Here is a 26,557-nt window from a genome sequence, read left to right as displayed (position 1 = left end):
CAGCTGATATGTGCGCGTCTCGCCGCCGCCGACCGGCGGCAGGGGGCGGGGCTTACCGGCACACGATCCATGACGTATTCAGTACGTCATGGGTCGTTAAGGGGTTAACAGAAATAAACACTTGAAATAGATCACTCTGTTTGTAGTGATTCTATATAATATATTGAATTACTGAAATAAATTAACATATTGATGATATTCTAATTTATTGAGATGCACCTGTATAATGGCTCACAGTTTTTAGGGAAATCACTTAAAATAACTTTACCTTGGCATTTCACTATGTGGTACAATTGGTCAATATCAGAGTCTCCGGGAAAAAGTGGTTCTCCAGTAAGCATTTCTGTTACTAAACAGCCAATAGCCCACACATCTACAGCCCTGAAGAAAAAAAAGATCACATCTTTTATCATCCCTGGAGGGCAAGACAAATTGCTGAATGTTCATAGGTAAACGTTCTTACTTGCCATACTTGATATCCCCAACCAAAAGCTCAGGTGCTCGGTACCATCTGGTGGCCACGTAATCTGTGTATACTTCTCCTGGAGCAGCAAGGGTCCGTGCAAAGCCAAAATCACAGAGTTTTACCACCCCTGAATGTGAAACCAATATGTTCTCCGGCTTTATGTCTCTATGAATAATCTAGAAAAGGCATTTAATAAAATGAATTTACACAGTGTGAGAAAAATCCAGATCTTTATGATAAAATGTTCATACAAAAACTTAACGAATATATAAGTATAAATCTTTTATTGAAATCAACAGGAATAAACCTCCTTTCTTGGTTACTAAATTCAGCTCTGAGGGTTGGAGCATTTTCATTAGAAATTCTAAAGAAGGCTCCAGAAAAATGCCTGGAAGGTCATACTATGACTATGTCAGCTGACACCAAATTGTGCTGCCTTATCATCAGATACATTCTTTCTGAACTTGCTGACTTATTCCACAAAAGGAAATGATCCAGCACTCTGCCTCCATATGTCTAAAAAAAATCCTAAAACTTCATTAATCAACTTTTTAAAAACACTTAACTGAAATAAATTTGGAACATCCAGATAAAAAAAAAGAAAAAATACACTAACAAGCAAAATGGTAACAATGTTTTGAACTTGTGACTTTCAGACTCCAAATCTGATTATCCAATACATCTTTGAGCGTGAGTCTACTTTCATTTTATAGACAATCATCTTGGCAATTTCATAAATAAATTTGACTTGCAACTATTTAGCATATGATTACTTATGCAAATTCTTGTCCTGTCACAGCATTGTTATTGTTTTTCTCCTGGTGTTTGCAAGATCTTTTTGTTCATGCATATTACAAATTACAGACTGTTCTCACATTCACTAATAGTGCTTTGTGTTATTAGGTTCATTCCCAAGTGAAAGGTCCTTGGTTTAAATTGAGGAGCAGCCATGAAGAAAATTTCCCAAAAAAAGAGAAACAGCGTCATCCATCTCATCAGTAGCGGTCTTTGGGCCAAGAAAATTGCCATACTACATCATATGAGTGCCATGAGTTGGAAGAATATGAAATTATGTCCATCCACCCATTCAAAAGCCAAGAAGTGAACGTCCAAGCAAAATATCAGAGTGAAAAAGTTAGCTCATCACAAGGTTATCAATTCTGGTGCGACAAACATGGCAGTCGATGCGGCTCATATGCTTCCTCATACTGAGATCACAGACATTCATGCAAGCACCGTGCAACACACCTTACACAAGCCTGAAATGGAAGCTTGAAAAAAAGGTGAAGGAGCCTAAATATCATCATAAGAAGCGTCAACTCGTATTTATAAAGTACGAAAAGTGGACAGTAAAATATTGGAAATTGGTGATCTGGAGTGATGAGATGAAAGTCAATAGACTAGGCTCTGGGGAGTGCAAATGGGTCTGGAAGAAACAAAGGAAAAATGAGCTAATGGATCGAGAAACTGAAGGTACTGTCAAGTTCAGTGGAGAAATCCTAATGACATGGGTTGTTTCACAGCCAAAGGCGTTGGATACTTGGCCTGGATCGATGTGGTCTCAGTGCTGAGCTGTAGGTGAGTATCCCACAAGATAAGTTACTTCAAGTACTATGAGTATGAAAAGGACGACATAGTGATCCAGCGGGACAATGTCCCGAAATATAGTTTGTAGAGATTGGTGAAGAAATGGTTCAATGATAATGAACTAGAGTTGCTGCATTGGCCCCCACAGTCCCCAGACCTCAACCCAATCGAACACTTGTGGGCAGATTTAAAGAAATAGCTGTTCACATACCCAAATGAGATGACTAGTATGCACCACCATTCAGAACGTGTAGAAGAGACCTGGGACCAGGCTTCAGTCGAGACATGCTTAAATCTGATTGACTTAAGCAAGCATTGTTGACCTTAGGGAGATCAACATATCCACTGCAGAGACACCATGACGTGTTTCTCAACGCAGTGATTCTAGAGCAACGCCCCCTGGGAAGTATGCAAATAAGAAAGCTGCGGAGACACCATCACGTGTTTCTCAACGCTGCCATATGTTGATCTCCCTAAGGTCAACAATGCTTGCTTAAGTAGTCTTTTACTAGGCATTGCCCCCACTAGCCAGATTCCTACTCCACACTGATGAGGGGCAAATACCCCGAAACGGCTGTCTGTGGATGGATACCATGTTTGGTATAGGTGGTCTCCTTGACTGGAGACTGCCCTTCCCGTGGTTGTTCCTTCCCTGTGAAAGACCTGGATAGTTTCCTGGCAGCGTTGAGAAACACGTGATGGTGTCTCCGCAGCTTTCTTATTTGCATAAATCTGATTGACAGCATGACCATAAGGATTCAGGCAGTGTTGAAAGCCAAAGAGGATTTACAAAATACTAACAAAATAATACAAATTAAAATTTAGAGTTTTAGGAACAAAACAGTAACAATGTAGTGACATGACATGATTATTCATATGAGATAGCCAAGATGATGGTCTATAAAATTAAGGTAGCCTCACATTCAAAACTGTAATTAATGGTGAAATATGGAGCCTGAGCATCAAAAGTTCAAAACATTATTACTCTTTTGCTTGGCAGTGTAGGTGTCTATAATACATAATAATCCAGACACATTTCTGCAGGTATCTCATGATTTAGAACACCAGAGAAAACAGCAATGGCTTTAGACATCAGGATTTTAGGTAAGAATTCACACAGGGGAACATTGGGGATTTCTCTTTAAATATCGATTTAAACCTAGGAATTTAATAGTGGTTAAACTCAAAATAACACTTCCCACTCCAGCTCAGGAAGTGTAGATTCAGGGTGCGTTTTGTTTGGATCATTACACTCACAAGAGCACTTAAGCTTCAAGTGTTTTCAAATTCCTTTAACCTATCGCTCTATGGGCTGTACTGTTTATCATCTCACATGAAGCCATAAAGCTGGTACTAAGGGAGAAAATATAATTATTCTATGTATTCCAACTCTAGCATGGACTGTATGGCCTACTAACACACTATACATAAACAGATACAGTTAGGTCCAGAAATATTTGGACAGTGACACAATTTTCGCGAGTTGGGCTCTGCATGCCACCACATTGGATTTGAAATGAAACCTCTACAACAGAATTCAAGTGCAGATTGTAACGTTTAATTTGAAGGTTTGAACAAAAATATCTGATAGAAATTGTAGGAATTGTACACATTTCTTTACAAACACTCCACATTTTAGGAGGTCAAAAGTAATTGGACAAATAAACCAAACCCAAACAAAATATTTTTATTTTCAATATTTTGTTGCGAATCCTTTGGAGGCAATCACTGCCTTAAGTCTGGAACCCATGGACATCACCAAACGCTGGGTTTCCTCCTTCTTAATGCTTTGCCAGGCCTTTACAGCCGCAGCCTTCAGGTCTTGGTTGTTTGTGGGTCTTTCCGTCTTAAGTCTGGATTTGAGCAAGTGAAATCCATGCTCAATTGGGTTAAGATCTGGTGATTGACTTGGCCATTGCAGAATGTTCCACTTTTTTGCACTCATGAACTCCTGGGTAGCTTTGGCTGTATGCTTGGGGTCATTGTCCATCTGTACTATGAAGCGCCGTCTGATCAACTTTGCGGCATTTGGCTGAATCTGGGCTGAAAGTATATCCCGGTACACTTCAGAATTCATCCGGCTACTCTTGTCTGCTGTTATGTCATCAATAAACACAAGTGACCCAGTGCCATTGAAAGCCATGCATGCCCATGCCATCACGTTGCCTCCACCATGTTTTACAGAGGATGTGGTGTGCCTTGGATCATGTGCCGTTCCCTTTCTTCTCCAAACTTTTTTCTTCCCATCATTCTGGTACAGGTTGATCTTTGTCTCATCTGTCCATAGAATACTTTTCCAGAACTGAGCTGGCTTCATGAGGTGTTTTTCAGCAAATTTAACTCTGGCCTGTCTATTTTTGGAATTGATGAATGGTTTGCATCTAGATGTGAACCCTTTGTATTTACTTTCATGGAGTCTTCTCTTTACTGTTGACTTAGAGACAGATACACCTACTTCACTGAGAGTGTTCTGGACTTCAGTTGATGTTGTGAACGGGTTCTTCTTCACCAAAGAAAGTATGCGGCGATCATCCACCACTGTTGTCATCAGTGGACGCCCAGGCCTTTTTGAGTTCCCAAGCTCACCAGTCAATTCCTTTTTTCTCAGAATGTACCCGACTGTTGATTTTGCTACTCCAAGCATGTCTGCTATCTCTCTGATGGATTTTTTCTTTTTTTTCAGCCTCAGGATGTTCTGCTTCACCTCAATTGAGAGTTCCTTAGACCGCATGTTGTCTGGTCACAGCAACAGCTTCCAAATGCAAAACCACACACCTGTAATCAACCCCAGACCTTTTAACTACTTCATTGATTACAGGTTAACGAGGGAGACGCCTTCAGAGTTAATTGCAGCCCTTAGAGTCCCTTGTCCAATTACTTTTGGTCCCTTGAAAAAGAGGAGGCTATGCATTACAGAGCTATGATTCCTAAACCCTTTCTCCGATTTGTATGTGAAAACTCTCATATTGCAGCTGGGAGTGTGCACTTTCAGCCCATATTATATATATAATTGTATTTCTGAACATGTTTTTGTAAACAGCTAAAATAACAAAACTTGTGTCACTGTCCAAATATTTCTGGACCTAACTGTATGTGCAATTGTAACAAAACAAGACTTGGAACCTACCAATAGCACCCAGTAGACTGAATGTCCAGAGTCTTGGCCAAATCTTCAGAAACCATTAATAGGGTAGGGTCCACAAGATTTTTGCTTAAACACGTTCTCCACTACTTGGACAACGACTTCCTAGTCAAGCAGAATGTTTCCATCTTTGAAATAACACTTATATACACCACCAGTTACGGTGCCATTCCAGCAGTGTCAGCACTCTCCCTCCCGATGATGGCGTAACAGTTTTACGCCACGCAAGTCCTACAGCCAATCAGGAGCCACTTCACTCTGACACAAGACTGTTGTGCCATCGCTAGGAAAGCAGGTGCCGAAACCTCTGGAATGGCGTCAGCACTGGAGGTGAGTATAAGTGTTGTTATTTTAAAATGGGGAAACGTAGGGATTGAAAAGGGGTTGTTCGAGTAGTTGTTAAAAAGTATATTACTTTACATATAGTATTAGTTCAACAATAACTAATAAATGAAGCCTAACCTACACATAGATGGGAATAATCATTAATAATATTGCCATTCATTATTATGGTGTAGCATGCTACTTACATTGTGATTGTGACAGAATCCAATCCCTCTTATAATCTGAAATAAATACTTTCGAACTCTGTTGAAATCCAACCCATTTGGGAACTGTTCAAGATCATCAAGTACTGTGCGGTCAACAAATTCAAAGACTAAGTACCAGCGCTTCTTTTTCTTGCAGACCTCTAATAAATTTACCAAGTTTTCATGGCGTAATTGCTGTGGCAAAAAAAAGAGAAAAGAAAACATGAAGCAGATTGTTAAATTGTTTGAAGCATCAGGTGACCATTTCTGGCAATTATATGACTTGACCTGCATTTTCACCCATCTGCAGGCTTTATCTCTAAATTATAGTTGTCTCTGTGCCACTGAGTGAAGACTAGCTGTTCTAGCGGCTTTGATATTTACCTTTAACATTTCAGAGAACCATGAGGTGAGGCATTCCTGCTCTATTGTCTTTATGTAGTATATGTTCAGAAACAGTAGCAGCATGGAGAACATCAAACAGGAGTACTGAGCAGTGTTGCTGTGAATTCAGCTTTGGAATGAGTTAAAACACTAGAAAGTAGCAAAACACGTCTATGTGTTTTTATGCGCTCTCTCTTTAACTCTAGTTCTCTGCATCCTCCTATCAATAGGCAGCTGTAATGAGAAATCTCAGTGAGCTGGCCGTCTGTCTTGTTTTGAACATGTCAGATTGTAGCTGTTTTTCAAAGTAAATTATGAGTTCAGAAGATGGGGTGAGACCAAAAGGTTGCTTAGATGTGAAGAATTTTTTGTTACTTTGATCTGATAAGATATATTATAAAGTTTTAATGAAGTGGCTGAACGGGAAAAAATTGGCATCTTTCCTGACTCTGGCTTTTTTGTTTGAGCAGTTTGGGTAAAGTTTCCGGCATATGAAGAGGTCATTGCAGATCTCCTTGGTTGAGATTGACATATGACATGTCTCAGAAGACTGGAAAAGATGCAAATTTACTTAAAGGGAATTTATTTTTATAATAGTAGTGTCAGGCTACCACCAGGGGGAGTTGGAGCCCTGCAGGACAAGACACTACACAGAGCTGAATCAGCATGGAGGTGGACACACAGTGTGTGCTGGAGAGCCATGCAGAGTCAGCCAGAATACAGAGGCCACGTGGCATGCGGGGGATGGTCAGGCAGGCCAGGTCATACACAGTACGGTAAGAAAGAAGACTGGAGGAACGAGTAAAAGCAGGGTCAAGGTCAGGCCAAGTTCAGTACCAGAGGAAGCAACCAAGTGGGGAGGTAGGAGAAGGGGGAATGACTGGGGCTATTGTGGGAAAGAAGGAGGTGGGACAGAACACAGACAGAGCACAGGGGAAGGATGGATCAGGAAACACTAAGGGGTACTTTGCACATTGCGACATCGCTACTGCGATATCGTCGGGGTCAAATCGAAATTGACGCACATCCGGCGCCGGTAACGACGTCGCAATGTGTAAAGCCTAGATGCGCCGATAAACGATCGCAAAAGCGACGTAAATCGGTGATCTGTGTAGCGTCGGTCATTTTCATAATGTCGCACCAATAGGAGATACGATGTTGTTCCTCGTTCCTGTGGCAGCACACATTGCTGTGTGTGAAGCCGCAGGAGCGAGGAACATCTCCTTATCTGCGTCCACCGGCTATGCGGAAGGAAGGAGGTGGGCGGGATGTTTACGTCCCGCTCATCTCTGCCCCTCCGCTTTTAATGGCTGCCTGCCGTGTGACGTCGCTGAGGAAGGAGGCGGGTCGCCGGCCAGAGCGACGTCACAGGGCAGGCAAGTGCGTGTGAAGCTGCTGTAGCGTGTGAAGCTGCCGTAGCGATAATGTTCGCTACAGCAGCTATCACAAGATATCGCATGTGCGACGGGGGCGGGTACTATCGCGCTCGGCATCGCTAGCATCGGCTAGCAATGTCGCAGCGTGCAAAGTACCCCTTACAGGGACCGGCAATCAGAGGCAAAGCAGTGTTAAGCTTAAAGCCGGCGCTGGTTCACCAGAGATGACAGAATTTAAAGCATCCAAGCTCCAGAAGTGAGACCCGAGAGAAGGCTCCTCCCCATAGCCATGTGGAAAGGGAGGTGGAACCATGACAGTTAAGCGGGCTTTACACGCTGCGACATCGCTAATGCAGAGTCGTTGGGGTCACGGAATTTGTGATGCACATCCGGCCGCATTAGCGATGCCGTTGCGTGTGACACCGATAAGCGATTTTGCATCGTTGCAAAAATGTGCAAAATCGCTAATCGGCGACACGGGGGTCCATTCTCAAAAATCGTTACTGCAGCAGTAACGAAGTTGTTCCTCGTTCCTGCGGCAGCACACATCGCTGCGTGTGACGCCGCAGGAACGAGGAAGCTCCCCTTACCTGCCTCCCAGCCGCTATGCGGAAGGAAGGAGGTGGGCGGGATGTTACGTCCCGCTCATCTCCGCCCCTCCGCTGCTATTGGGCGGCAGTTCAGTGACGCTTCAGTGACGTCGCTGTGACGCCGCACGGACCGCCCCCTTAGAAAGGAGGCGGTTCACCCGTCACAGCGACATCGCCGGACAGGTAAGTATGTGTGTCGGCTGTTGTGCAACACGGGCAGCGATTTGCCCGTGTCGCGCAACAGATGGGGGCGGGTACCCACACTAGCGATATCGGGACCGATATCGCAGTGTGTAAAGTAGCCTTTAGTCTATAAACTGGATATTCCTAAATGTAATCAAATATGATAATGCTCACCAGTTAAATACTGTTTTTTCCTATTCCTCTCCCCTTACCAGTCTTATTGAGCTAGGAGGTGTTAACATATAGTCCTGGACATGTGGTCTTTTTCAGTTTAATAAGATTTGGTGAGGGGCAATGGGGCTATAAAAATGAGAAAATTCTAAAAAGTTATATGTGTAACATATTTTTGATACTTGTGTAGGCAATGAAGGTATTACAGATTGTGAAGGGTTTTTTTGATGATTTTTTTAGTTTTTAATTTTTACAAAGTCACTTGATAGTAGTTCATAAACCCTAGCATAACCAGTTGTGCTGTACTTCAGATTTTTGGTATAACTGGTAAGAAAAAAATGTGAAACTATTTTATTACAAGAATGCGTTCAGTGCTTGGTCCAATGAACTAGATTTAGGATGCACAGAAGGATATGTACTAAGAAAAAAGGGACAATTTAAAAAAATAAATTGTTTTACATTTATTTGATGTATGTGTTAGACTTTTCGAACTTTAGTTGACATGTGGGCATCAAAAGGACTTAAATGTTAAAATATGCTCTAAAGTATTGTTGTGCACTAAAAGTTAGACAAAAATGTCTAAAGATGAGCCAAATGTATCATTCTGTGTGAATCTTGGTGATAAATTTTGCACACTTTAAGGCTGTCCAGTATATCTGCCCCAATATACCCCAGACCAAAAAAATTGTCTACAAAGAGTTTAATAAATTTGACACATTTTGATTGATGTGTGTGCCGCAAACTGTAACCAGATATGTCCTTGAAGTGTGTTCCAAAAGTGGAGACTTTTTTTCCACATTTGTCCTCTAAATATATTGGAACATAAACAAGGACATCTCTATTTTTGCGCAGTTGGTGCAAGTTGTTTCATGGCAACAAATGTGAAGAAGCGAAACATACTGGTTCAAGAATAGGTCAGCATTTCATTAAGCAAGGTGTTGGCACATAGGTAATTTTGTCACATTACATCGTATCAGATAACTGGCATTTCTCTTACTTCAGTCATCAAGCCCTATCTTGAAGAGTACGTGTGGCAGAACAGTAAACCGTTGAAATTTCTGTATCTCCGTGCCAAGTATACATAAATACTGCAATTATTATGGCTTGGAGCTGGTTGACTACTGCAGATATCTGAGTTGTCCAGGAATAGATTTTGAAGGGACAGTCAGCTAATATAGGCTTAGACACTTCAGGACACTTTTATAAACTCCACCTTAATATTCAAGGTTTAGGTATACAATCAATATTGACTTAAAGTGGAGACTGTCAGCTTCAATTTGAGGGGATTCACATTCTAATTGGAGAAAATTTAAAAATTGCAGTTTTTCAATATGTAGCTTCCTCTTTTTCATGGGACCAAAAGCAATTAGACAATTACAGTGCCTACAAGTAGTATTCAACCCCCTGCAGATTTAGCAGATTTACACATTCGGAATTAACTTGGCATTGTGACATTTGGACTGTAGATCAGCCTGGAAGTGTGAAATGCACTGCAGCAAAAAAGAATGTTATTTCTTTTTTTTTTAAATTGTGAAAAGTTTATTCAGAGGGTCATTTATTATTCAACCCCTCAATCCACCAGAATTCTGTTTGGTTCCCCTAAAGTATTCAGGCACAAAGAACAATGAGCTTCACATGTTTGGATTAATTATCTCTTTTTCCAGCCTTTTCTGACTAATTAAGACCCTCCCCAAACTTGTGAACAGCACTCATACTTGGTCAACATGGGAAAGACAAAGGAGCATTCCAAGGCCATCAGAGACAAGATCGTGGAGGGTCACAAGGCTGGCAAGGGGTACAAAACCCTTTCCAAGGAGATGGGCCTACCTGTCTCCACTGTTGGGAGCATCATCCGGAAGTGGAAGGCTTATGGAACTACTGTTAGCCTTCCACGGCCTGGACAGCCTTTGAAAGTTTCCACCCGTGCCGAGGCCAGGCTTGTCCGAAGAGTCAAGGCTAACCCAAGGACAACAAGGAAGGAGCTCCGGGAAGATCTCATGGCAGTGGGGACATTGGTTTCAGTCAATACCATAAGTAACATACTCCACCGCAATGGTCTCCGTTCCAGACGAGCCCGTAAGGTACCTTTACTTTCAAAGCGTCATGTCAAGGCTCGTCTACAGTTTGCTCATGATCACTTGGAGGACTGGTTCAAGGTTCTGTGGTCTGATGAGACCAAGATCGAGATCTTTGGTGCCAACCACACACGTGACGTTTGGAGACTGGATGGCACTGCATACGACCCCAAGAATACCATCCCTACAGTCAAGCATGGTGGTGGCAGCATCATGCTGTGGGGCTGTTTCTCAGCCAAGGGGCCTGGCCATCTGGTCCGCATCCATTGGAAGATGGATAGCACGGCCTACCTGGAGATTTTGGCCAAGAACCTCCGCTCCTCCATCAAGGATCTTAAGATGGGTCGTCATTTCCTCTTCCAACAAGACAACGACCCAAAGCACACAGCCAAGAAAACCAAGGCCTGGTTCAAGAGGGAAAAAATCAAGGTGTTGCAGTGGCCTAGTCAGTCTCCTGACCTTAGCCCAATTGAAAACTTGTGGAAGGAGCTCAAGATTAAAGTCCACATGAGACACCCAAAGAACTTAGATAACTTGGAGAAGATCTGCATGGAGGAGTGGGCCAAGATAACTCCAGAGACCTGTGCCAGCCTGATCAGGTCTTTTAAAAGACGATTATTAGCTGTAATTGCAAAACAAGGGTTATTCCACAAAATATTAAACCTAGGGGTTGAATAATAATTGACCCACACTTTTATGTTGAAAATGTATTAAAATTTAACTGAGCAACATAACTTGTTGGTTTGTAAGATTTATGCATCTGTTAATAAATCCTGCTCTTATTTGAAGTTTGCAGGCTCTAACTTATTTGCATCTTATCAAACCTGCTAAATCTGCAGGGGGTTGAATACTACTTGTAGGCACTGTATATCAAAAGCTCTTTAATGGACTATTCCATCAATAATCCACCATTAGTAAAGCAGGGAAAAGGACTGGAGCTGATTCTAGCGGTGGCATTTGCATTTGAAAACTATTGCTGTGAACCCATACATGCTGTCAAAGAAGCTCTCAATTTAAGAAAAACAGACCATCATTAGGCTGAAAACAAAGAATTCCATCAAAGAGATAGCAGAAATGTTAGGACTGGTGAAATCAACAGTTTGGTGCGATCCACCGCCCCAACAAAAACAACAACAAAAAAAAAAAATTGCACTGTTGAGCTTGGGAACTGAAAAAAGCCCATATTTCCATATATTTTCCATACTTTCTATAGTAAAGAAAAATCCCTGCACAACATCCATGCAAATGAAGACCACTCTACAGAAAGTAGGTGATTTGGTTTCTAGGTCCACCATAAAGAGAAGACTTTTTGAGAACAAATACAGAGGGCTCACCACAAGGCGCAAACCATAAATCAGCCTTAAGAACAGAAAGGCCAGATTAGGCTTTGCCCAAAAAAAATCTAAAGAAGCCAGGCAAGTTATTGAAAGGAATTCTTTGGTCAGATGAAAATAAGATCAAACTGTTAACACATTGATGGGAAGAAAACATGGAGATGGTTTGGATCAGCTCATGATCCAAAGCATACCACATCCTCTGTAAAACATGGTGGAGGCAGTGTGATGGCATTGGGACAAATGGCTTATAGTAGCCCTGGGTCACTAATGTTTATTGATGATGTGACTAACGACAGAAGCAGCCAGATTAATTCTGAGGTGTACAGGGCTATACTTTTTGCTCAGATTTAACCAAGGTTGATTGGGTGGCACTTGACAGTACAGATGGACAATGACCCAAAATATACTGCATAAGTAACCTAGGAGTTTAAGGAAAAGAAGTGGAATATTCTGCAATGACCTAGTCAATCACTAGATCTCATCCCCATCTAGCTGCATTTTGCATGCTGAAGACAAAACTAAACTATGGGGAGATAAGGTATGCACACCAGTGACTATGTAAGGGGAATACATGGAATAGCAGAAACTGCTGTGTGAATACTGACATGAAAAATTCAATAGCTATATGTACGAATGAAATGTGGAAAATGGAATCTGCATTACTGCCATGAACATATGAATCAAGAGAAATTTAGCTACTGAATTGATCAATGCAATAGAGCCCCAACACTACGCCAAAGTATTTCTCTACGTTGGGGTCCCTAGCTTGTGTGTGTCCTCTCATGCAGTTAAAAAACTTACCGTGTATGGGAAGCTGAGACCCAGGCTATATATACGATGTGGATTGGCAATAGGTGTGTATGGGGAGGGTTCCCAAACGAAAAACAACTAACAAATAAGAAATAACGTTTGGAACTCCATTCTATGTCTGAACTGGGTGACAAAACTAAAGGCATAGAGAACCACAAACAATCAACAACTGAAGTCAGCTGCAGTAAAGGTTGGTGAAGCATCACGGGAAAAAAACGGCTATGGTGATGTCCATGGCTTCCAGACTTCAGGCAGTCATTGCCTGCAAAGGATTCTCTATAAAGTAATAAAAATGAATATTTTATTTATGATGAAATTTTGTTAAATTACATTTGAGCCCCTGATATAAGGAAGCTTTGTGTAAAAATAATTACAATTCCTAAACTATTTAATTAAGCCTGAAAGTCTACACTTTGATTGATTGTCATTTGTTTCACTGTAAATAAAATATAATGGCATCCTAAGCCCAAATTACAAAGATTCACTGGCCAAATGTTTCTGGACCTATCCGTATATACACTTATAGACCTTTTAATGACCAAGACATGTAAATATATAAGGAATTAATGCACTGTATATAGATAAAAGAAAGTACTATTGAATAAGTAAGTAATATTGAATATCACAGAACCTGTCAGTAGGGAATAATGCATGTAGGAGACTTGGAACTTCAATCTTTTAAAATTAGTCTCCAGGGCTTGACTTGCAACAAAGAATTTAACTCTAGGTGTTAACAAAGGAGATTTCCTTAATTGTGTTTATGGAAACATACATCTTAAAGAGCTTGTCCACTACTTTAACCTTAAGGGCCCATCCTTAGGATAGATCATTAATGTCTGATTGACCGAGGACTGACATTCAATCAGCCGCTTTCGGTGCCACCACGGCAGGAGACAGACGGAAATTTTCAGTTGCAATGCAACTCCGCCTTTTGATAGCGGCAGCGGCTGTGTACTGCACATCTGCCTCCTATTGCTTTGAATAGGAGGCGGATGTGCAGTACCCGGCCGCGGCCGTTATTAGAAGATGGAGCAGCTCCGAAACTGAGTATTTCCAGGTGCCTACTGCATCAAGAACAGCTGATTGGCAGGGACAAAGGATGTTGGACCCCAGCTAATCAGACATTGATTACCTATCATAAGAATAGGTCATCAATGTAAAAGTAATAGACAACCTCTTTAATTTTGTCTTTAATGGCTTTAAGTATAATTATAGAATTAATGATGTATAGCGCCTATCGATTGTCCCTTACATGTCAACCCCTTATTAATAGCCCCAGGGTGCTGAATATCTATACATACCTATTGAACTGATGCTGCTGTTCAGATCTCGATCTTATACTGTATGTCCAAAGGGCCTCTTGGCATAAAAAATATATTCTGTATGTATACATAAGAGTTTGTATTGGTATTTTAATTTATTATTGAATTTGCTACTTTATGGATAGCTAACAGTGCATTTGTAGATGACTGCACATGTATTGACGGTGAAAATGTGCATATATAAAGGGGTTGTTCTATGGAAAGTATTATCCAAAATTCTAGGCATGTCAAGCAAAGTGTATTTGCATTATACATCCATTAAATAATGTGTAGTTTTTGCATACATTACATGTTTGACTATGGTAGTGCTCCATGCCCAACCCGGGATGAGAAGCAAGGGAAGAAAGAAGTAGATAGATATGCCCACCCACAATGAAGTGTAGAGACCAGAGCTGCAAAGAAGTGAAAAGGTGGCTAAATGTGGGGAAAATTAATTTTATTCTGATATGGATAAAATATTGGTGAAAAGATTTTTTTCCCTCTGCTTTAGGGAGACCCTTAACTGGTTACATTTTTTTAATTGTCATTGTTGCTTCAGCACACTGCGTAAAGCCTGCTTTACACCTTACAATATCACATACGATATTGTATGCGATTGTACCCGCCCCTATCGTATGTGTGGCACGGTCAATTTGTTGACCGTGTCGCACAATCGTTTAAAGTCTACATTATATGGAGAGACGGTATGCACACCAGTGACTATGTAAGGGGAATATATAAAAAGCAGAAACTGCTGTGTGAATACTGGCATAAGTTTTTTAACTGCATGAGAGGACACACACTAGCTAGGGATCCCAACGTAGAGAAATACTTTGGCGTAGTGTTGGGGCTCTATTGCATTGATCAATTCAGTAGCTAAATTTCTCTTTATTCATATGTTCATGGCAGTAATGCAGATTCCATTTTTATATTTCACTTTTACACATAGCTATTGGATTTTTCATGTCAGTATTTACACAGAAGTTTCTGCTTTTCATATATTCCCCTTACATAGTCACTGGTGTGCATACCTTCTCTCCATATAGCACACTCGTTTAAAAGCTGTCACACGTACTTACCCTTTCATACGACCTCGATGTGGACGGCGAACATCCACTTCCTGGAGTGGGAGGGACGTTCGGCGTCACACTGATGTCACACGGCAGCCGGCCAATAGAAGTGGAGGGGCGGAGATGAGCGGGACGTAAACGTCCCGCCCACCTCCTTCATTCCACATTGCCGGCGGGACGCAGGTAAGATCTGTTTATCGTTCACGGAGTGTCACCCACTGCGATGTGTGGTACCTCGTGAACATTGAACAACCCGACGTGCAATTTTTAGGAACTGAACGACGTGTATGCGATGAACGGTTTTACGTTCAATTGCAGTCGCACGTAGCTGTCATACGCTACAACACCACTAACAATGCCGGATGTGCGTCACTTATGACATGACCCCGCCAACACATTGTTAGATATGTTGTAGCGTGTAAAGCGGGCTTTAATCAATAGAAAAGTGAATAGAAGAATCTCTATAACATATCTTATCAGTAACGTCTGCTTCCTTCTAATCTATAAGCCTCTTTTCCTCCACTGTCTCCATCCTAAACTCACCATTCAGTATGAAAAACAGTTGAACTCCGTCTTCATCAAATCAAGATGGACTACTTCCACAGTAAGGTGTTATGTTACACCTTTTATTATATCCATGGAGAAAGGAGGCAGAAAAAGGGGTGAAGAGCACTTAGCACAATGAAAGACTAGGAAGACATGCTTCATTTTCAAGAAACTGTCCTACGTTAGTACAGTGCTGGATTCACAGTCACATAGCTCAGTACTGGTATGTAAAATCTTCCATGTTGCTGTACAGTAATTTGTCTTTCATGATGTTGCTGCTTCTGAACATGTGCTAAAAACAGAAAGAAACACAGGATCCCTGTGTTTCTGTGTGTTGTGCATAGGAGACATCTTAACAGTTAGCCTCCCACCATGGGCTTAGTGACACGTCCAATTTTTTGCATACGAATGCTATGCATGGTTGGTTTTAACAGGTAGCATATTTCTGTGTGGTTTGTGGAAAATTGTGGAGATATATCTGATTTTGATCTGAGGGTTGGATGAAAATTGGCAATGCAAGACTATGGGTCCATGAAAAAATTGGGCTACTCTTGGATGACATTGAGTATGGTCCAATTTTCGTGGACTGTCAGAATGGAAAAAAATGAAGAAAGTATTTTTGTTTTCTCCTTATCCTTTCAAAAATGATGACACAGATCTAATAAAACTCTGATCAAAGCCTGATCCCAAAAATTGGCCCGTGTTTTTTGTATTTGTAAAAAACGGATGTCTGTATGAGTCCTATCTTAGAATGGGATAAAAAAATAGAGATCGAGACTGCAGAGGGGGTAATTGGTGGAAAATTCAGGATACAAGACATAAAAATGGTCAGAAATAGTGCTATTTCTCACAAGACAGCTTATTCTGAAATATTATTGGAAATGACAAGTATGCTCTCAATAATTTTTTACTAAGTGGAAAGTCTCATGATCCTTTTAGAAGATACTGAAGTATGTCAATGTGTGGTTAACCTTTCCTTTTTCTCTGCGCCCGGTTGATTTGTTGGCAATTTGGAATTCGGGAAGGTTTGTGAACTGTACACAGCTAATGTGAGCAGGCATGTGTCCAATGTGATTAGGTAGCTTTTTCACCTTTGTCTCATGGTGCGGCTTTCAGCAAGTTTCCATTGTCTTCAGCTTACTACATTTAATCTTAAAATCACCTTATTAAATGCTCTTTTCAATGAAGGAAGAACATGAAGTAAACAACATATTTGAGCCAGCAGTCGTGCCAAGTGCATCGAAGCCCAACCACTGCTGTCACGCTTGATGTGCAGAATTTCAAGCTTGTTGCCTAGGTTTTATTGTAGTGATGTGCAACAGAAGAAATTAATGTAGCACTAAAAGACGAGGAAACACAGAACATGAGAAAGACCTGGTTAGGGATAAGCAGACCCGTGGGAGTTCGAATTTGCTCAAACTGTGGTTAAACGTTTGGTACCTGAACATGACCTGAGCTTGACCCTGGACCACAAGCCAATGGGGACCCGAACTTTGATGCTGTAAAATGGCTGTAAAATAGTCGCAGTAAGGGCTGGGGGCTGCTAAAGTAAACAAAATCGGGGAAAATGCCCTACAAACAAATGTGAATAGGGAAATTACTTAAAGGAAATCTGTCACCAGGTTTTTGCCACCTAATTTGAGAGCACCATAATGTAAAGACAGAGACCCTGATTCCAGCGATGTATCACTTGCTCTCAGATGGGGGAGCAAAAACCTGGAGAGAGATTCCCTTTAAGTAATTTCCCTATTCACAATTCTTTGCAGGGCTCTTACAGGAAGTACGTCACAGTTGCATCAAGGGTCATCACATGACCCCGAGCTACCATGGCAACCATCGGCTCCCCAGGATCACGTAACGGGACCACCGATAGTAGCGGGGAGCGGCGCAATCCACTCCCCGGCCATTTAAATTGTGCTGTCCCATTTTCACAGCGCAATCTAACTGGCAAGCAGGCACAGGGGAATCGCGGATCCACCCGAGCCTGTTAGCCCCACATGTCTGCTATTCAAATCAGCAGACATGTGCTGAGATCACAGCCAGCTCACTGTAGATGTTGGCAGTGATTACTGCGACATTACCAAATTGAATTAGAATTGTATCTTGAATAAATTTTAGTAAACAGCTAAAATGACAAAGCTTGTGACACTGTCCAAATACTTCTAGACCTAAGGCGGGCATTGCACACTGCGACATCACAGGTGCGATGTCGGTGGGGTCAAATCGAAAGTGACGCACATCCGGCATCGCAGTCGATATCGTAGTGTGCAAATCCTTTTTGATACGATTAACAAGCTCAAAAACGTCGTTATCGTATCATCGGTGTAGGGTCCGACATTTACATAATGCTGGTGCAGCGACAGGTACGATGTTGTTTCTCGTTCCTGTGGCAGCACACATCGATATGTATGAAGCCGCAGGAGCGAGGAACATCTCCTACCTGCATCCCGGCTGCAATGCGGAAGGACTGAGGTGGGCGGGATGCTTACATCCTGCTCATCTCCGCCCCTCCGCTTCTATTGGCCGCCTGCCGTGTGACGTCGCTGTGACGCCGCATGACCCGCCCCCTTAGGAAGGAGGCGGGTCGCCGGCCAGAGCGACGTCGCAGGGCAGGTAAGTGCGTGTGAAGCTGGCATAGCGATAATGTTCGCTACGGCAGCAATCACAAGATATCGCTGCTGCGACGGCAGTGGGGACTATCGCGCTCGACATCGCAGCATCTGCTTGCGATGTCGCAGCGTGCAAAGTACCCCTAACTGTTTGTCATACAACCATCGAGGCCAGTGACATCATGTGAATGTCTGTGACTTCATTACTGAAGGATAAGTAAACAGTGGCCAGCATAGAGACTGCAACTGCAAGGTTTTTTTTTTTCGTTTTTTTTTTCCTTTTCACAATTTTTTTTACTTTTTTTTTCATTTTATAATTTTTACTGCAGTTTGTTTAATTTTTAAAACAATTGGACAACCACTTTTCTAAGATAAAAAATGTGGATATAGATCAAGCTATACAGAACTATTCTATGTAAAGTGAAAAGCCTATTGGGTTGAAAAATTATTCTTTTAATGCACAATATAGAAGTTTATAAAAAAAAACCAAAAAACTGCTAATATTAGTCTCTGTAAGTAAATATTACTGAAGCAACAAGTAATGTCAAAGTTTAATAATTGAGATGACTACAGATGCTACAATATTAAATATCTTTGGTTAGGTTTGCTAAATGGGAAAATGGGAATAATTAATTTTAATCTCAACCCTTTCATGACCGGCTGATTTTACGCTTTCCGTTTTTTTTTCGTCACTCTTCTTCCAAGTGACGTAACTTTTTTATTTTTCAGTCAATCTTACCATATGAAGGCTTGATTGTTTGCGGAACGAGCTGTACTTTTAAATGAAACCATGAGTTTTACCGTATACAGCAGTGTACTGGAAAATGGAAAAAATTCCAAATGCGGAAAATTGCAAAAAAAAAAGCGCAATTGCACTATTGTTTTTTGGACATTTTATTCACTATATAGTAAAACTGATGTGTGGGTGTGATGCCTCAGGTCGATGTGGGTTCGTAGACACCAAACATGAATAGGTTTACTTTTATCTAAGGGATTAAAAAAAATCAGAAGTTTGTCCGAAAAAAGTGGCATACGTTTTGAGCCATTTTCTGCAACCCGTAACGTTCTCATTTTTCGGGATCTATGGCTCATTGACTGCTTATCTTTTGCGTCTCTGGCTGACGTTTTTAACGGTACCATTTTTGTGCCTATGCTACATTTTGATCGCCTGTTTTGTGCTAAATCTGCGGTGACCAAAAAACGTAATTTGGGTATTTGGAATTTTTTGCCGCTATGCCGTTTACCGATCAGATTAATTGATTTTATATTTTGATAGATTGGGCATTTCTGAACACGGTGATACCAAATGTGGGTATATTTTTTATTTTTTCAATCCTTTAATTTTCAATGGGGCGAAAGGGGGGTGATTTGAACTTTTAGGGTTTTTTTATTTTTTTTTTAATTTTTCAAAACTTATTAAATCTTTTTTTATTTTATTTTACTAATCCTCCTAAGGAGCTATAAGGATCAGCAGTCTGATCGCTCTTCCATTTCCCACGATCAGAGCAGCAGCCCTCAGACAAGGAGAAATGATCATCTCCTGTAAGCTGCAGTACTCGGCTGCTTCCTACAGGATCTTAGTCATGTGAGCTACAGGAGTCATCACATGACCCTGTGCTACCATGACAACCACCAGATCCACGTGATCACGTGACTTCCGGTATCGGCCGGTCAGTACAGTTTTAGCGCTGATTGCGATTATAATGGCGCTGGCACATATTGACAGCGCCAAATAAGGTAATAAGGTTAACAGGTACGGGTGGATAGCAATTCCACTCGTACCTTCTAGGCACATGTCAACTGTATAAATCAGCTGACATGTGCGCGGATCCCCGCCTGCAGCCTGCAGCAGCCAGGGGAGATTACCACTATGACCGCCAGGACGTAATATTACTACCCGCGGTCATTAAGGGGTTAAAAATGTGTCTTTTATTTATTTTTTACCTATTAGGGAACTGTAATCCGAACTCCAGTGCATTGTGTTGTCAGCATTTTCATATAACATGTAAACTGGCTCTATTATTGCATACATCTATATCTTACACTTACATGATACAACATTTCAGAGAAAATATAGTTAAAGAATGAGTTAGGAAAGGCAAGAACAGTCTTATGGGCAGCCAAGCTAAGTCTGATTGACAGGCTTTTCTCTATACACAAATAGGGAGAAACCTGCTGATCAAGCAAAACTTGTCAGGGAACTGTCCAAATGACTGTCCACATGGTTCCCAGCTTCTTTTTAAACTATATTTAAACATAGATGCCTGTCCCTGATTTAACTGATAAGTCCCCTCTAACCCTAGACTGTGACAATGCTTCAGAAGAGTACTAAAGTGGCAGGCCTGTGGGACCTTTATTATCACACCATGACAACCCATCAACACACTCATGGAGGTGGGTGTAATGGGATATCAGGGAAGAGTCATGGTTGCTATTGAAGGATAAAAAAGGAAAATATTTTATTACTTAGAAAATTAAATTGCACTTCTAAACATTAAGATTGCAACTCCAAGAAGTAGAGATAGTAGAATTGATTGGCAGGAATCCAGTCCATAAGTCAGGTCAATAATCTCCTCACCTCCCAGCATTTCAAGCTCTTCTCTTGATTAGCCCAGCTGACGTGATGTCATGGAGGTAAGGAGATTCACAGACCTCTCATCCAGCAGCACAGATTACTGACCAGAGGCCTACAAATCAATTCTCTCACCTCTACCAATAAGGAAAAGATGTGGAATTACGGAAATCATAGGATCGATGGACATACTACTGATAAGCAAAAGATACAAAAAAATATTGCTTTATTAAATATCAAAAATGACCGCCATCTGCAATAATGTCCACACTTATATGATATTACATGCTATTAATGAGGCTATAAATGGTAGAGGAATCTTATGGACATACAAATTATCAGCATCTGCTGCTGGCAACTTCCATTACAGCTGCCCACCAATGATGTCTCAGATGTGCTCAATGGGTGATAAGTCCAGAGATGTCAGTCAACGTAGGCTGCTCGCTGTTGCATGAGCAAAATGCGATGTGGTATTGTTGTGTTGAAAATAGCTCTTTGGACACTTTGGAGGAATAGTCATACCACTGGCTCCAAGATCACATTAATGTACACTGACAAGCAAAAGGATAATGTTTTGTACTTTTTATTTTCAGGCTCTATATCAGATCATCTACTACAGCTTTGAGCTTGAACAGCTTTGAGCTTGAGACCACCTTCATTTTATAGACAGTGATCGTGGCTATCACACAAAAATGTGACTTGCAACTATTTAGCATATGATTATTTATGCAGATTCCTGTCATCTCACTGCATTGTTACAGTTTTGCTCCAGGTGGTTAAAAAATGTTTTTCTTTCTGTATACTACAAATTACAACCTGTTCATACATTCCCTAGTGTGTTATTAGATTGATTCCCAGGAAAAGAGAAACACCATCATCTAAGTCATCAATAGCGGTCTCAAAAGCCCTCGTCACATTTAACGACTTACCAGCGATCCCGAAAACGATGTGACCTGATAAGGATCGCTGGTAAGTCACTGGGAGGTCGCTGGTGAGATGTCCCACAGTCAGATCTTACCAACGATGCAGTAACGATCAGCTACCTGTATAACGATCTCAGTGGGCATTAGGACCATGTTAGGAGGTCGTTGGTGGGTGTCAAACACAGCAATGCGTCCTACCCAGCAGGACATCGCCTTTGAAGAAAATGGTCCCAACCATTCAGCAACAACTAGCGATCTCACAGCAGGGGCCTGATCGCTGGTAGGTGTCACACATAACGAGATCGCTGCTGTGTCACGGAAACGGTGACACAGCAACGATCTCGTTAGCGATCTCGTTGTGTGTGACGGGGCCTTAAGAGAACAAAATTGACAAGCTGCATCATATGAGTGCCATGACAGTTAGAAGAATATGAAATGTAGTCTATCCATCTATTCAAAAGCCATGAGGTGGCCGTCCAGGCAAAATAGCAGAGTTAATAAGTTGGCTCATCACAAGGTCTATCAGTTCTGTCACGACAAACACAGCACAGAGGAGGTAGTCATAATGTCATCATAATGATATCACAGACATCCTTGTAAGCAGCGTGCAATGCATGCTACCCAAGTCTGAAAAAAGGTGATGAAGCCTCAACCTCAATATAGTCATAAAAAGAATTGGTTCAAGTTTGCAAAAAAGTATAAAAAGTATATGGTAGAATATTGGAAATGGGTGATATGGAGTGATGAGACAAAAATCAATAGACTAGGCTCTGTTTGGTGCAAATGGGTCTGGAAGAAACAAGAGAAAAAGGGGCTAATGGATCAAGAAATTGAAGGTACTGTCAAGTTCGATGGAGAAAGCCTGATATGGGGTTGTTTCACAAACAAATGTGTGGGATACTCAACCAGGATTGAAGGTGGTCTGAATGTTGAGCTATATGTGAGTATATGAGTATCCAACAAGATGAGTTACTTTGTACAATCAAGTACTATGGGTATGAAAAGGACGACATAGTGTTCCAGCAGGACAATGACCAGAAGCATACATTGAGATTTGTGAAGAAATGTTTCAGTGACAATGAAGTAGAGGTGCAAGATTGTCCCTCACAGTCCCCAGACCTCAACCCATTTTAATACTTGTGGGTAGAGTTGAAGAAAAAGCTGTATACGTAGCCAAGTGAATCAACCAGTGTGCACCCATATTGGCAACATGAAGAAGAGACCTGGGATCAGATAACGGTCAAGACATGCTTGAATCTGATCGAGAGCATGCCCAGAAGGATTCAGGCAGTGTTGAAAGCCAAAGATGGATTTACAAAATACTAACAAAATAATAAATATGTAAATTTACATTTTTAGGAGAAAAACAGTAACAATGCAGTGACATGACAAGATTATGCATAACTAATCATATGCTAAATAGTTGGAAGTTAAATTAGTGTATATAATAGCCAAGATTATTTATATAATGATGGTAGTCTCACGCTAAAAGCTGTAGTGGATGGTGAGATATGAAGCCTGAAAGTCAAAACTTCAACAAACATTATTACCCTTTGGTCCATCAGTATAAATCTGAGCTGTTAGTGTATCTGGAATCAAGACTAGAGATGTCCGGCTACTGTGAATGTTGCCACCCCACACCTAAATTTAGGGTGTATGACAGTCAAGACATTTCCATGTGAAGGTCTCTTCATTGCACTGCTCAACTAGACCTAGACCTAGATCTCCTGCTATGTTTGCATCAAAAACAAAAGTGGAACTCATCACTGAGGGGGATAGACCTCTATTTCAGTCCACATTTTTCCATTCCTGCCTCCTGTCAGTGCCATGAAGAGGTTTCATGAGGGAAAGTCACATTGGTCCTACTCGTAGGGTTATGGTGTGTGGTGGTATAATATACATTTGCCAGACCCTTCAAGTCTTCATTCCAGGTACATTACCTGCAAGGCATTAAATTGATTTGGTCATGGAACCACTGGTAAGGCCATTTCTCCAAAGTGGCCCAGGATCTGTTTTTAACTCAACAACACCAGGCCATTTGTTGCTCATGGTACCCTTAGAAGACTGTGTGGGCTAAACATTCTACCATGGCCTGCAGCATATCTAGACTTATTTGCCATTAAGCACATCTCGACCATGGACTTCTAAAGATTCAAGTGATGGAGAGGTGCTGGACCTGCAGAGTCATTATGGCTGTAAATTGATTGATATGTGATGTAAAGCATTATCAGCACCATAAAAAAACAAACATCTTTTTTTTATTTTTTTATTCTTCACACACTGTAAAGTCAGTTTAATACACACCACATTTGTAGTTCTACCACTACAGAAAAATTGTGAAATTAAGAATTGCATGTACTTCCTGGCTACTGAGATGGGTTTACCTCACCATAATGAAAGAAAAATAAATACAAAATAAAAATTTCCACATTCTAGAAATTTAAACACAACTGCATACTTCCAAATGTGTATGTCGCCCCTCCCCCAATTTTTTTTCATACTTCCTTAAAAGTAAAAGTCCAATATTAGACCCGTACCCATCAACCGAATACTGCTGTTGGTTGCCACCAGTTACCATGTATATTTCTCTTGTTAGATAGATTGAGGTCAACTGAACATTAATAAAGCTGCGTTTGCATTAAAGAGTTCAAAAGGGGTTCCATACAGTCCTAAGAAACCTCAAAGTGTTATACACATCTTTTTTAGGCAATTAGAGGCTTTGTTGTATTGAGATCTGCAGCAAATTTATTCAACGCAAATCAAAATTTGGGAGAAAATTTGTCAAAGCTGGCAATTTCATATTTCAAAAGATCAGCTTATCTCTAGATCTGTCACATCTGTAAAAGTACAAGGTTTCATAATAAATTATTTACACAGCTACATCACAGAAAAAAAGTTATAGCTGTCAGAATATGGCAAAATAAGTGGCGATGGGCGAACCCGAACTGTAACGTTCGGGGTCCGTACCGGACACCTAAAGTCTTTGCACAGACCCTGACCATGGACTTCTCACGGAAGTCTGTGTTACTGTTCGGATTTGGCCGCCCAGATAAAAAAAAAAAAAAAAAAAAAAAAGACAAAATGGGAGTTAAAGCAGGACAATTATACTTACTGAGTCTCCCGGTCACACTGCTTTTAGGTCCACTCATTCACTTTTATGCATATTCACTGTTTACCCTGGCTATTATGAGAGCCCCATTACTAACCATATAAGGTATAAAAAAGAAATAAAAAACACAAAGAAATCCTTCATTTATAAAAATAAATAAATAAAATACTCTCTCAAATTTATTAACCCCCAAAACACACTTGCAGATCCGATGTAATTCACAGACATGACGTCCCACGACAATTCTGGCCCTGCTACATCTGAGGTCACAGTGCACGGTCACAACAGAAAACGTGACCAAGCACTGCAGCATCATGGACACACTAACGGAGCTGCAACTGTGAGTGGTGATGTCAGTGTGTTCACCTAAGGTCACAGCTGGGGTTCCCACAGTACCCCAGTTGTGACCTCAGCTGAATTGACCTGAGATGAACTCAATGCCGGATTTGGGTATGTGCACATGTTGAGTATTTTTATTTGCAAACATTTTTGCACCAAATCTGCATCTCAGGGCAAAAAAAGTACCAAGACTGCATGCGTTTTTGATGCTAGGAGGCGCAGATTTCATGCAGAAATGTCTGCAACTGTGTAATGTATGCACCAATTTTGGAGTGGCTGCAGGCATCTATTTTTAGGCTCAGGAGAGCCCAATAACCATGGGCCTCCTCAGCCTGAGAATACCAGCCCCCAGCTGTCTGCTTTATCTTGGCTGTGTATAATAATATGGGAGGACTCTGCACCAAATATTTAATTTTTTTTTTTTATACCACGATAGTTGCATATAGCGTCTGTGATTGAACCAATCACAGATGTCGGTGGTCGGGGAAAGCAGTGCATATGCATGAAGGTAAATGAGCGGCCCCAGAAGTGAACCAGTGGCCTACAAGCAGTTACAGCCACGCTGGAGCCTCAGTTAGTATGAAGCACTTGCTCCTATCCCTTCTACTACCATTAATAATCGCCGGATTCTGGTACTCATAGACCTATATGGGGACCAGCATCCGGCCAGATAACCGGGCCCGAATTGTTTTTATTTCTTTTTTAACCTGATTAGACCCACCGGTCCCGGTTATTTGCGAGTCTGCCCATCACTAGATGCAACATATACATGCAACAAAGACATCTGAAGATGCCTTTTTGATCCTTTTTTTGGTATTTTAGTTTTCTTTTTCCTTTTTTACCCCATTTATCATATGAATTAATTACTTTTATATTTTGCCTGCTCTGACTTTTTACGCACACAACGACAGATATGTTTATTTTAGTGTTTTTTATTTCTTTATTATTAAACTGGAGTGGTTTATTTTTATTTTTTTTAAACCCACTTATGGGACTTGAACCTGCAATCCTGTGATCACTTGTCCTATAAACCGCAATACTACAGTATTGCAATAGGTAATGTAAATGACAGTCTTCAATGAAACCCAGCCTGTGGAGTACCAATAGTACCAGGATTGTAGCCATGGGGGCCTTACGTAGGCTGTCAGTTACCATAGTAACCCATTGGAATCCTTTGGGTTTGGAGATCACTCAATTAAAATGCTGTTTTCATTAATTGACAGCAGCATCTACATAGTGTAATAGCAGCGATCGGAGCTAGCTCAAGTCTCTGCTATTATAGGAAGATGTCTGTATAACACAGTTCTGAGCCTGCTCCACACATGCAGAACCTTTCACAAACAGACAGGCATATCCACACATATAAAAAAGGTTAATATTAGTTAATTGTAATACAATTATAACAATATTTATATGATAACAAAGTAGCAAGTGAAG

The 26,557-nt window shown here is 41.1% G+C and overlaps 1 protein-coding gene across 2 annotated transcripts in view; it reads right to left on the bottom strand.

The window, feature by feature from the left end:
• CDKL2 (cyclin dependent kinase like 2) overlaps positions 1 to 26,557 on the bottom strand; it is a 107,962-nt gene that overhangs the window by 43,607 nt on the left and 37,798 nt on the right. For both annotated transcript variants that reach the window (XM_075351342.1, XM_075351348.1), the window contains exons 3-5: positions 5,726 to 5,920; positions 464 to 642; positions 269 to 381 (exon numbers count right to left, since the gene is read on the bottom strand). In XM_075351342.1, the coding sequence (XP_075207457.1) occupies positions 269 to 381; positions 464 to 642; positions 5,726 to 5,920 (487 nt within the window). The remainder of the gene's footprint in view (positions 1 to 268; positions 382 to 463; positions 643 to 5,725; positions 5,921 to 26,557) is intronic.

This window comes from Anomaloglossus baeobatrachus, chromosome 1, assembly GCF_048569485.1.
Source record: "Anomaloglossus baeobatrachus isolate aAnoBae1 chromosome 1, aAnoBae1.hap1, whole genome shotgun sequence".
Lineage (NCBI taxonomy): Eukaryota > Metazoa > Chordata > Amphibia > Anura > Aromobatidae > Anomaloglossus > Anomaloglossus baeobatrachus.
Note: the sequence above shows the minus strand (reverse complement) of the source record. Positions and strands in the feature narration are given on the sequence as shown.